This window comes from Dermacentor silvarum, chromosome 1, assembly GCF_013339745.2.
Source record: "Dermacentor silvarum isolate Dsil-2018 chromosome 1, BIME_Dsil_1.4, whole genome shotgun sequence".
NCBI lineage: Eukaryota > Metazoa > Arthropoda > Arachnida > Ixodida > Ixodidae > Dermacentor > Dermacentor silvarum.
In genome coordinates, this window is record NC_051154.1 from 91,835,907 (window position 1) to 91,849,566 (window position 13,660).

At 42.4% G+C, this 13,660-nt stretch overlaps 1 protein-coding gene across 3 annotated transcripts in view; it reads right to left on the reverse strand.

Annotated features, from left to right (window-relative positions):
• Positions 1 to 13,660, reverse strand: part of LOC119432294 (lon protease homolog 2, peroxisomal-like) — a 69,838-nt gene that overhangs the window by 35,887 nt on the left and 20,291 nt on the right. For all 3 annotated transcript variants that reach the window (XM_049670857.1, XM_049670864.1, XM_037699493.2), the window contains exons 4-9: positions 10,438 to 10,556; positions 10,009 to 10,161; positions 2,077 to 2,237; positions 972 to 1,023; positions 660 to 781; positions 356 to 541 (exon numbers count right to left, since the gene is read on the reverse strand). In XM_049670857.1, the coding sequence (XP_049526814.1) occupies positions 356 to 541; positions 660 to 781; positions 972 to 1,023; positions 2,077 to 2,237; positions 10,009 to 10,161; positions 10,438 to 10,556 (793 nt within the window). The remainder of the gene's footprint in view (positions 1 to 355; positions 542 to 659; positions 782 to 971; positions 1,024 to 2,076; positions 2,238 to 10,008; positions 10,162 to 10,437; positions 10,557 to 13,660) is intronic.

The following is a 13,660-nucleotide window of genomic DNA, read 5'->3' on the forward strand; positions in this document are numbered from 1 at the left end:
GGTAAGGGTCACCTCCCTGACAAGCGATTTTGCACATAAAAATAATTATCCTTCATTACACTGAGTACTCTGATGCAATACTTGGCTGACAAATCATCCCCTTTAAAGTTAATAAATAAAGGCACACTGCCACTTTGCCAGCCCACAGCAGATGTGCATATATTAAGCAGCCTTGATTAGGACAAGTTGGTTTGTGTTTGACATAGGCACTTTCAACAGCCCAAAAAACGAACACCAAGGTGCACGTAGGTCACACATTGCGTGTGTCCTGTATGTTCTTTCGTATTCGTCTTTTTCACTGTTGAAATTTACTATTTAAAGTCTGCATATGCCAGTGGGCACAGAGAAAACATGCCTGTAGAATTCGCGACCCAAGGAGCGAGCTATAGAACGTCCCACGCTGGTCTTTCCAACACCAGGAGGACCCACAAAGCACAAGATGGGGCCTTTGAGAGAGCTCTTCAGCTTCCTCACAGCCAGGTATTCGAGAACCCGTTTCTTCAGTTTTTCCATTCCATAGTGATCAGCATCCAAGTCAGACCTGCAAAAGTTAAACAGATGTAGCAAAACGTATTAAACATTTGCAGAAGAGTTAATAAAGCCGGAAAGCACTGAGAAAGAGGGCTGATACAATGAAGTGCTACATAAATCTAATGCACCTGGATTTTGCAAGGTCCACAACTTCTGGAGAACTGTGTGACCAAGGCAAGTCAATGAGCAGTTCCAAATAATTTCTTGTCATGGCATGCTCAGGCATATGTGGTGGCATCTTCTTCAACCTCTGAAAGGCGTGTGTTTAAGTGAAGCATAACCATACATCTATATACAAGAAGTCTGTCAATTTAAAAAAGAAAAAGAACAACAGAATTAATTATTCTTTCTGCTGTTCCCAGAGTTACCATAACATGGAGCTTTACTATCAAGGTAAATAATCAAGTACAGAAACATAATGAAAATGCTTTAAACATTACCTGTAATTCTTTTGTGGCTACCTTTCTCGCATGATCAGGCATTTCAGCTGCCCTGCAAAACAAAGCAAAAAAGAAAGAAGAGTAAAAACAACACAATCATCAACACTTAACATAAACATAACTTTCTCATGAGGTGGCGTGAATGTATAACTTGACTAAAACAACAATTTCAAGTAACCCAACAAGAACATGGACTAGGCTATTTTTATAGGAAACTTAGAATGATTCTACAAGGTTACCTGAGGAAACATGAGTTGGATTCAAAGAGTAACAATACAAGACCCACATTTTAGGTAGGTAGCACTACACAACCAGATTACGTCCTCTATTTGACACTGACAAGTAAAAGAATTCTAGAACGAATACTATAAACTTGGGTGCATTTGAGAGAGCTTCATTCAATAATGTAAACCTTAGTTCAGTACACTCACTTACAAGTATGACTCATACTCACTGCACACTCATTTCACAGGCGTGAGATGATTAGTGAGTGGACTTGGGTATGAACATGATTGAGTGCTTGCGAGCTTGAGTAGATGAGAGTGTGAACAGGGGTGAGTGCCGGTTAACGCGAGTATGAACGTGAATGACTGTTGGCAAGTTTGAGTGGAACTGAGTATGTACGTGAGTGAGCGTCGATGAGTGGGAGTGGATGCCAGTAGTGAGTGGGTGCCAGTGAGTGTGAATGGAAGTGAATATCAAGCAAAGCGATTGTTAGTGAGCATAAGAGGGTGTAAGTAGGAATGCGAGTGAGTACCGACGAGTGTGAGTGCATTTGAGCAAGTGCGTAGCCCAGTAAAAAGTATAAGTGAATATCCACTCATTCTGCCAACCTATGAAGTGAACATATAAAGCCTGCTAAAGGTCCTCATGATTTTAATAATTAGCTAGCTACACCTTTGCAAAATCTGTACTAAAGGCTTCCTGGTTAAAAAAAAACATGTTCGAATGCAGTGTAGCAGTTGCAGCCTGTTTTTACAAATTATTTTTAAGCTTGATTTTGAGCAGACTGTGTGCTATCAATGTTGCCACAGCATGCCAACTACATCACGTAATTTTGACTAAATGTGATAAAATACATATGACAAATGAAAGAGGTACTAACTTTATTTTTTTTTCCAACAAACCAACCTCATCTCCTTCCTCAAAATCATCATCATCAATATCCAGCTGTTGTCTTGGCCGATGTGGTGATCCGACCTTTTCAATGTGAAAAGAGCGTGATGTGCTCCCATCTTTCTTCGCTTGATGCAAGAATTGAAGACTCTAAAAATAAAAAAGGTCTCAACATGCATACTGCCACAGAGATTCTAAAGAACAATGCTACTAGGAATCAAACTTTCAATATCTGCACTATCACATGTATGGGAGTTGTACACTCAATAAGCTGGAATATTATTACAGTCGAATGCCTCTACAACAAAATTACCTGTTTAACGAAGGACTCCATATGTCCCAGACAAAGTGCTATCTCTACTACCACTACTACAAGACCACTACAATGAATTTGCCTGTACAATAAAGTAGTTTAGACATCCCCAACAGCTGATTTGTTTCTTTGAAATGAATGAACACACGCAGCAGCACTTTCAGTGCTCTCTGCAGCCGCCACTGAGCTGCAGTGCTCATAGGAAGCGACAGACAATATTATAACAAAGACTGTGTGGGAGGGTCCAGACCCAGACTTTATAGCAGCTATGATAGGGAAACAAAGAAGGAAGTCCAGCGAGTCAAACGCCCAAACACTTTGACAACCTCCACTAGCGTGGCCTGCCAACAAAAACGAAACTAGGCACAATAATCCTTTGCACACTAGTACTACTACCAGGGGGTGGTGTTTAGATCACTACAGCAATTCTGACGACAAGAGAGGAGATAGTGGCATTCGACGCTTTGTAGCTCTACCCTCTGTCAATCCCCGATTTCTTCACGGAGCCATGCCATAACCCTCAGTAAAATAAGGTCAAGCTGCTGTCACATATTTTACTGGACAAAATTTATACAAGAAAATCTATTACTTCTTTTAATAAGTAGCTCTCGAATTAATTTAAGTAAAGGTTTTCTTTTGCTGAATGAACCCAGCCTCCTCTATTGCAAGCAGTATAGTTTGTTATCTTTACAATGAAGTGACCTGTAAAATGAAGGATCTTCGATGTCCCGAACACTTGGTTATACAGGCATTTGAATGTATTGCTTATGCTGCAGGAGACTTGTTCCTGTAATATGATTACCATGCAATATCCCTACTAAAACTCAAGTACAAAGGGGGTGCTTGCAGTACCGCTTCACAGCAGTGCGGACATGTATTTCAAACTTCAACACACAGATCTTGAGCCTCTTGTCAACAACAATAATTTTAAGTTTCACCAAACTCATACAGTGTGCCCTATGTCCACATGTGAACCAGTTATATGATGCGGTGATACTATGTGTACAAACATGTCGAGCAGACCATGTGCTACATTGTAATTCAAATACCTTAGATGGCTTCCAAGGCCAGTAAAAGATGCAGCAGCTTACAACTTGTTACCAAGAAACAAACATTTCTCAACATTCATAGTGACATAGATGCACAGCTTTAATGGTGAAATTTATAATTTGCTGAAGAAGCATAGAGCACGACAACACAAACATTTTTTAATATTTTCTATCAACCTCAATAAAATGATACTACATTGAAGAGTATTGAAGTTGCCAACCATTTCATAATGCTTAAAACCCTGGACTGCCATTACATAGTGCTACATATCAGAAAAATGCAATAAGTCCTTTGGTACAGAGGTCTACACTTGTGAATTATTTCAGTTTAATTATCAGTTACCACAGAGAGTAAGAAGCAATTATCTGAGATGCTGCCATGTTGTGCTCATTAACCAATAAAAATATGTTCTTTGCACTTTTCAAAACGCAGAGACATTTTTAGTTTAACTGTAATATTTCAAGAATAATAAACATACTGCATAGCATGATACATCATTTCACTATGAAGAGCCTTGCCAACAGGACTACATTATGGTTTTCTACACACTACATGATGCATTCAATCTATTAAAAATAAAAATAAAAAGAATAATTAGTCACGACAGGCACTGCTACATATTCTGCTTTGTTCTTTTTTATCATGCATATCATTTGCCTCTCGAACCTGAGTTTCTTGTGCAAGCTTTATAAAAGAACACCATCAAAGGGATACGGACACAAAATCTAAAAATTTTACGAAAATGCTGAAAATGAAACCTCAGTGTGTGATTACACCGAAAAGAAGTAGTCACTTAGGTCATTTTTGAGCCGATGGCTTTATTTTTGGCGTTTTTGGCGTTTTTGGCGTTTTTATTTTTGGCCGCCCGACCCATGGGAGTTGGAAGGTGTGACGTCACGACACCCTCGGCGGATAGCCAGCGGGCCGGCCGCGGTCATTCAAAGCGCACCGACGCCACCATCGCGAGCATGGATTCGAGTTCTGGTGCCTCTACCAGCAATGAGTACATGTCTGAAGACGATTAGCATTCCAACTTGGCAAGAAATATTACCGCTTACGGTTACGAGCCCTCCGCGTCAAGTGACGAAGAGTAGGGGGCCGTGGAAGTGCCAGTCAGGTTTTCGCGAACCGTAGTGCAAAGATTTTGCTCTGCACCAGATACTTGTGCAAGTATTATTTGTCATTTCCTCTGTAAACACTTGCTTTTTCAAGAGCGCACGCAGGCGAGGCAGCTGCGGGGTACTTCAGCACTGCGTCGATGACTGAATAGTACTTTATGCCGTCGGCGTGAGCAACTGCTGTGAGGTATCCATACCTCCGAGGCTCTCACGGCCACTTCGCCAGCCGCCCGACAGATGGCAGCACCTGTCTGGCGTTCTCCCCAGTTTTTACCTGCTTTTAGCCTGTGGAGAAGCAGAGCTGTGTGTGTCTGCCCTGCTGCCATGTAGAATTCATCTCATGAGTCGCGCTCGCTAGCCTTGTATTTTTTTACTACGCTTTGCCAACATTTTTAAAGACATTACTGCCTTCGTGCCCAGCCTCGGGTCATCTCGCCCCAGCCTCACCCTCACACTGCTGAAGAAGGCTGCAAGTGAACGAAAACAGTAACGACATCTTTTCGCCTACTCTTTTCAAACGCGCCGCTGATCACTTCTGCCATGCGTTTTCGTGAGAAGACCGATGGCACAGCGTCAGGCTTTAGGCGTTGCCTTTTGAGCGGCATGCCAAGGCTTTTCAGCACAGCCGGGTTGGTCACATAATCATCGTCGACGAAGTGGTCCACGCAAATGAAGTCCATTTTTAGAGGTCTCCAGGCTGGGCGTGATGGCTGACAGGCAGGTATCCAAAGTTTACGCACCTTCTTGTCTCTGGGAAACGTGTGCAACGGCGTGTCACAACCGACGATGCTGTTATAACAGCAATGTCTGGGCATTTCCCTCTGCCGTGACGAATGCCTCAATACCGAGTGACAACCGCGGGAAGGCGCATGTAAGACGCACCACCTGTGTGGAGCGCCAACGGGGATAATGTTTCAGACGGACCACGAGCGAAGATCGCCGAAAGGGGTGAAACAAACGCTGCAAGGGACCGACACCCCCGGAAACACTGCGACGGCTGTGGACGACCTTGGCCGCGCGCACGGGTGGGTGTTATGACGTTAATTTCAGCTTCTGCCGGCGGCCGCTTGGAGGCAAGGTGCAACAGCAAATCGCAAAAAAAAAGATGTTCCTTGTTTTTTTTTTTAAAGCAGCTTGTTGTATTCGTCATTTTCAACAGTTCAACTTTTGTTCCAATGCAAAAAACCACCCGCCAACTTTTGTGTTCGTATCCCTTTAAAGACAACTCAATGTATGTATTTTGTATTTTTATAACATTATCATCAAATGAATGCAAGTGTATTTTATAAAGTTTGATGGGATTTTGTGTATGCTAGATGGGTTTAATTTTTCTATAACCCCATACCATCAGTTATTTCACCTCTATTTCGATATGATAATTTTTTCTCACTCCAAAAGATCCAGAGGCGGTTGCACATATGGTACAGAGCTTCGATGACGATTCCATCAACATTATTTTTATTCCTTTCACTCCCTGTTTTGTGGTATATGAAGATGACAGTGGCGCACTGACGGGGGAGGGGGGTTCGGGTGTTGTAACCTCCCCCATGCGTCCAGCCCCACCAGTCCAACGTATACCTTCAGTGCTATCTTCACATTGTGATTACAATTCAGGAGGTGGCTTGAGGCCGAATTTTACCTGATTAACAAAAACACTATCACTGCTTTATATTTATTCATTCACTCTTAAATTACTTTGAGTAAAACGCTGAAGAAATAAACATCGTCATCATCCTTGGTGTCATTATTATTATAATTATTAGGCATTTTATTTGCTGCTGAATTCCTTTGGCTAAAGCAAAGAAATTGCATATTATGCAAAGTGCTTGCTACCCCCCCCCCCCAACCAAAAATTTCAACCCCACTCTGGCAGAGATCCTGGGTGCGCTACTGGAAGATGATGAAGCACTTCACTTGCATAATTAGTACTCTTGGCCATGAGATCGAATGAAGTTACTGCCTGGAGGACACTGGCTGAACCACGCATAGTGTTCTCTGCTAGCACTTGCATGCGAATGACGTGCATATTCTCTAGAGAGTTTCTTTTCCGTGGTTGTAACGCAGTAAGAATGCTGGTAAGCATTTCTTGATGTACAGGTACACAAGCATTTGGCCTTGCACTGTAGTTGCTGCGCTGTAATAAGTTTAGTGACTGCACGTGTCAAGCGCACAATATGTGATCGTCGCACAGATAATTTAAACTTTGTTTCCGTTTTGTGTTTTAACTCCTTCAGGCACCAATTAATTCTGTCCAATGAAAATTTAGTTTCACATCTATGCATCTTCAGAATCATGAAAAGCGTGAAGCTGCAGAATAATTTCAGAATTTCCAGACCTTTAGTGAGTTTTGTCAAGGTTACAGAAAGTGGACTCCGTGCAAGAACTCCCTACAGGGACGTCAGATACGTGAACATCAAGTATTCCATACTTGCAAAGCACCTAGCCAACCACTTGAAAAGTATGTCCGATGTAAAATATTGGGTAAAGAAATCAATGATGTGAACCCGCTACATGATGACATAATGACAGCGAGAGCAAACATCGAAATGTCTATCTTCCAACTCATTTTACTAAGACACTTTACAAATATTAGTCAAATTTCCAGTGCAAGTTCAATAAGAAGTGTTTCATGATGCACATGACACTTTTTAAAGATCAGTATTTTCATCAGTGCATTTGTTGATGTTTTTTTTTACGTGCATATAGAGTCTCAAAGGGTTAATGCAGATTACAAAAATCATTTTGCATCATTCTAAACAAATGAACTGGTCACATGCAGCAAGACGCGAGTGCAGGGCTTTAGCGTTTTTTTTTTTTTTTTTTTTTGTGATGTGTTGGTGATTCCGCATACTTCGTGATACCGCGAAACATGAAAGTGGCGTAAAGGTTAGTTAGCAGTCGAAAGACTAATAGCACTCGTATCATATTGTGGGATACGCCTAACCTTAGAAATATAATTGCATGACTGTTGCTTCGTGGTTATGCGACCAGCCTTATCTGTGCCTGGGGTGTCCTTTTACTGTGTGGTTCTGACGCCACTACAAAAAAAATCACTTTGGATCTCAAGTGAACTGTGTCACTTTAATACTTCGATTCTCTGTTACAGAAGGAAAATGAAAATAGATAACATGCAACATGGCAGCGCTGCGAACGGCGCTCCCATGACGTCAGAGGGGGGACTTGCTTTTGTCGTCTGCTACACTCCGGCTAGAATAGCTTCATTTTATGCGTTTGATCGCGCTCGAACTGCGTGCTCGCGTAGCACAGCACTCTCCAATTATCATCTATATTTTTTTCCTAGTGTTAGTGTTATTGTTGCCAGCTTTATGAGGACAACAAACCGGGTACATTAAATGCGTCTTCCCTATAACCGCCCCATGTGATCGCCTAGTGGCTCTGTCGTTGCGCGCTTAACTCAAGGTCGCTGATTCGACCTCTTCCGTGACGGTCGAATTTAAATGGGAGTGAAATGCAGACATACTCGTGTGTACTTAGATTTAGGTGCACAGTAAAGAACCCCATGTGGTCAAAATTAATCCGGAGTCCTACACTAAGTGCCTGATAATCATATGGTGGTTTTGGCACGTAAAATCTCAGAATTTATTTTTACGTATATTTTTATTTTTCATATGACCCCATCTCTTGCTGGCAGGGACACGATCTCCTGACTCAGTCATAAAACATTGCGCCGAGCCAGTAAATGAGAGTCTACGCAGCTCTGGAAAGTAAGCACGATCGCAGGGCTCACGCACAAAATCTCACGTTGACAAAGCGGCATTGTAGTTGAATGCGAATTTCACATTTCACTCGTATTTCCAGTAACTTGGGGTTGCAAATGTAAAACTTTTTCTGACAACAAAAGTATCGTTATTTTACTGAGAAGCAGTTTATCTTGAACATTAGTGGGGCACTCCGAGCTATCGTTGCCAATTGCCAAGCATGCTTTGCATTATTTTCTTGTAAATAAACGTCATTTCCACTTTCTAATTAAGAAAAAAAATTGTGTTTGTTTAGGTTAGCATAATACTATTTCTGTTCAATGCACTTTCCAACTACCCTTGACCACTCGGAAATGATAATTTTATCAGCGTAATAATAAAAGTATTATGTTAAAAAAAAACGCAGAAAATCTTGTAAACATTCGCCTTTATACGTCTGCCGACCCCCCTCCTCCTTTTTTTTTATGTGTTTAGCGCTCCAGCAACTTATTCAGTATGGTTCCCAGCAAAGCTAAACTTATCAATTTTCTTGATTTAGTTTTAAATAGGCATGACCTGCTTACAGAGCAAAGTATATTGGAAACGGTGAGCTAAGAAAAAGTTGTCGCCTTTGTTACGTGATAGCATTAATTATCATCGCTGGACGAATCTAGCCCGGGGAATGTGCACGCTACCCACGGTAGGAGCAAGGAAGCAAAGGGTTACGCTGAACCGACTAGCAGGCAAGGGCGAGCCTTGTAACGGTGGAAATAATCCATTTTAATGAAAAATTACGCGAAGATCAGTACTGCAGCACAAGACAAAGTAATGTTGTTTTGCTCACTAATTTTGGCGCCCTTGTATCAGACATTCCAGACTACATTTTGCTGCAACGCCCCTAAAGCAATGCATGCATTAACGTACCGCAGTGACCACCTAGTTTTTTGAGAATGGCATCAAACGTCTTTCATGATATGCTCAACGCGCTGGGCAGCAACAAAATTGGAATGTCTGTGGCAAAAGGAGTGAGCGGCCGAACACGCAGCATGTGTTGAACGGACACACACACTATTACAGCGCAGGCACCGTAGCCGAAGGCCAAATCCCGCAGTTCATGTAAAAAAATGGCCAACAAATCATTATGAGTGCGCCATGAAAATGGAACAGCAATGGTGAGAAGCCAACGCCGTACAGGCACGTATACACAAGTGAGCATCGGTGTAGTTTGCTTTGACCTTCTGCCTTAAAGGTACAAAATGCTGAGCAAGTTGGTATTCCATACCGACGAAGAATAGCACGATACACAAGGGACAAAAAGGAAGGATGACACGAGCACAGAATGCGCTGGTGTCATCCTTTTTTTTTTCCCTTGTGTATCGTGCTATTCTTCGCCTCCGCCTTAAACCTTTCTTGTTTCAAGAAGTTCAACAAGAAATCATGTTCTTCCGAGCTACTTCTAGTTTTCCTTTCATGAAGGCACAGCAGACTTTATAAAAAAAACAGCATCAAAAGCTTTTGAATGAAGAAAGCAGACTTCATGAAACTTCTACAATGCTGTTGTGGTGTGTACTAGAAATGAACAAAATTCAGCAGCCTACTCTTTCTCAGGCCTTAATAGGTTAAGAATGTAAGACAACTACAGTAATTTTACTAACGTTACACACAATAAAAGCCATAAAAAGAATAAAAACCGTAGTGTTAACATTTGCAAAAGAAAAGCAATAAAAAGAAATGACACTCACTTCAATTTGTCGAATCAGCAGGGGAAGTGTTTTCTTGAAGCGCTCGCCCAAATCAACTGCATCAAGCACTTGAAGTCTCTCTGCATGAGTGGCTCTCACAATTGCAGCACATATGTCTGGCAAGCTCTGAATAGGAACAGAGGCTAGCAGACGCTGCAAAACAGACATAAGCACTTTGAGTAATGAAGATCCTAAAATGAATGCAAGCATTCATGCACACACATGCATGCACACACGCACACATTTGTAAACATACACACATATGCATGCACACACACACACATACCAGTAGTAACAGTCATCACCTGTCATCACTTTCAGTCTAATGAGAGAGGAAATAGGAATGCCAGGCATATAAATGAAGATAATTTATAATGAACAAAAGGACATATAAAAGTGCACATGTACACATAAAAAACAAGTTTTCACCTTTAGTCTAATGATGGAGGGAATAGACAGGTCAAGCATGTCTATCAATTTTGTGGCCTGCTCCCGAAATTGGTTCATCAGCTGAGTTAACTCCGTGTCATAATCATCCATGTCCACTGCTGTGTACAAAAAGATAAAAACACCATATTATTAAACAGGACCAGACTTGCAATTTACAGAAAAATCTTGCTTTTAAGTTGTCTTAGGCCACTAATTCCCTGCCATGTTAATTAGTACTGATCAAAAATTTAATTTGAAAAAATGTTGACTGCAACAGCATTGGACTTTTCGTCAGACATTTTTAGCGCGTATTTCGTGAAACTGGTGCTGGTTATTAATTTTCTAGCAGTATAACTTGCATACCAGCTGGCACCACTCTTGCAACTACAAAATACAATCTAATTTTCCTCAGTGAATTTATTTAACAGATCTATTCATTAATGATTATCATATAGATCCCAACATCCACTGCCACAAATTACATGTTACCAAAAAAGTTATCCGATAATATCTCCTGCGCCATATTTATACTTAAAATTTTCTCTGAAGCACACAACAGAGCAAAGAAGAAACATTCCATAAAAATGACATCATATGACTGGCATTAGTTTATCAGCGTGTAATGCACTCTAACTTTCTTTAGTTGAATATTCCTACTTGTGTTCTTCCGCTTTTGACACATGCACCTTGCACCTTGCAAGCTCTAAGATGCAGGTTCAACAAGTACATAAAAACTGTAACACCCATTCTACTGCCTTCAGAGAAAAAACGTTTAAACAGTCTTCTATACAAGCTACTATTGAATAACAAAATAGTTTGATGGTCCCAATGACAACCACTGCAACTACATTAAAAATGGATCCTTTCCGTGAGCTCTATCAGCTTATTCATAGACATTTTCAACCATTCTAGGTCAGCATATCCTTAGTTAGGAACCAAAAAGTAAGCAGGATACTTTCGGTAGTGGGATCTTTCATAATGCAGTTTAGAGTTGTGGGGTTGCGTGACTATCACGCGTCCCCTGATTTTGTTTTCCCCGCATAGCTCGCGACTCCTGTAATCCGGCTTCTCCGCGTGGCTAAGCGCCGGCGGCAGTCGTAGTGGTTGCGGCGCATTGCGACAGATGGCGCGAGTGTCGCGATGCTAACACCACCGAACGGCGGGGTAACTTGGGGGAAAAAGGTCGAAGGCGCTTCCTCTTTGGGTTGGGGGCGGTGAGCGATGCAGACGTTCTGCGCGTGCGCCGATCCACGCTTCGCAAGACCGTCTCGCGAGGCTAGGAGCAGGGCACCGGTATGGACGAACACGGATCATTTGAACATGCCACCGTTTGCGTGACTGTACACGTGAACGACTAGGCGATGGTGTCATAGCATGGGGCGAACATATTCGCTCGCTATCCAGTCACGGTGAGTCGGACTTCCTTGACTTGTCGCGCGCCCATGTGAATGTTCTATGCATAGTAATTTGGCTCGCGTGCATTAGTGTATGAAAGGCGCAATAAATGCCCTTTTGATTGTTTACACTACTGTGTTGTCATTCCTTTGTCCCAAGAGCCCGAGTGAGACCCCACATGTCAATTTCGGAACATTCACACCATGATGGTTGAACCCCCATTCGCACGAACCTGTTTAACTTAGTCACCTTAGCCACTTAGAACAGACTTGCTTGCTAATGCACATCACTTTTGCTCTTCATATACAGGGTGTCCCAACTATCATGCACCAAGATTTTATTATATGCAAATGCCACGTAGGTGGACAGAACCAAGGTAATGTTGTTTGGAGTCGCTTGGAGATACACAGATAATTTTGCGCATTCTGCCTAATTACACAATTATTAGTCTTAATAAATTAATCAACTTCTCAAATATTATAATTAGATGAACAGTGTCAATGAGAAAATTGTAGAGCAACATGAAAAACTCACGATACAGCTTTCTGTTGCTCAATACGTGCTACATAAAAGTGTTTTTGCAAGTGTGAAAGAAGCCCGTGAATACATGCAAAATGCCTCGAGCGGCCAGTAGCATGTCACGTGTCGACGACCGCCCGAGACAGATCCCTGGCAATTACAACCCTTTCGGCAGCTAGGATTTCATCATGTGCCGGATTTCATCATTGCGGCAGCCCCCATCTGTGCCAGCGAGGTGTACAAACGCAGTAGAACATGCAACATCATCTTCAACTTGGGATCACCTCTGTCACCTCTCCTACTTCCCGCTTGTGCAAGCCGTCTGCCAGAGCGATGCCATGTTCTCCACCGCCCTCTCCAAGATCGGCGATGGTCGTGCGCTCGAAAAGAAATAAGTTGACATGTTTCAGCCCACTTCATCTTCAAAAAATCGAAGCCCCTTTTTTAAAGAAAGATGTTTGAATGCGAAGCTTTCTCCTATGCAAACTGAATCAAAGTCCAAAGTCAACGACCACGCAACGAACCCAAAAAATGCTGAGCGACTCGGATGCATATGTGATTTGATTGCTTGTTTAGGATTGTATTTTTTGAACGTTGAGGTGGAATGAAGGCACATTTCGTTAAGTTGCATAGCCTTTATTTTAGATCATGTAGCCATTGATTACACACACACTCACACTTTCACGGACGACTCTACACTTGCACAGCATTGCCTTGTGATCGCTGTGGTAGACGGTCAGAGGCTCTGCTGTTGCCGATACACGGATCGGCATTACGGGCACGATAGTGCTGGCGCTTACAATCGCATACGGCAGCCTTTTCTGCCGTGCGATGCCCCCGCGGCCTACCCATGGTGACGGCCGCGAATGCATTGCTGTATATATCTGCATTGTGTAATGCAATACAAATATATACAGTTCGTCTGGGTAGCGTGGCATTGCAGTTCCCATTGTTCTTATCGGCACAACTGCGAATGTAAACTATAGTGTTCTACAATAAATATGTTGTGCGCTGTTGTTCTATTGTGTGCGCAGATAGTTCCATTGTGTAAGTTGGCTTTCCTGCAGTGCGTTTTCGGTGCTCACGGACGAATCAGCACATAGACATAGCTCGAGACATAGAAAGCTTCGCTTTAATACGATGCAAAGTGACACTGTCCTCACGGCGTGAGGCTATACTACTTCAACAAGGACGCCGAGGCGTACAACATGCAGGACGCCGTCCAAGACGTGCAAGCTATTCACGAGGCAGACGGCGCCATCATTGGCGACACTTGCTTACCATTGCTGAAGTAGGTAACCTCCCGCGA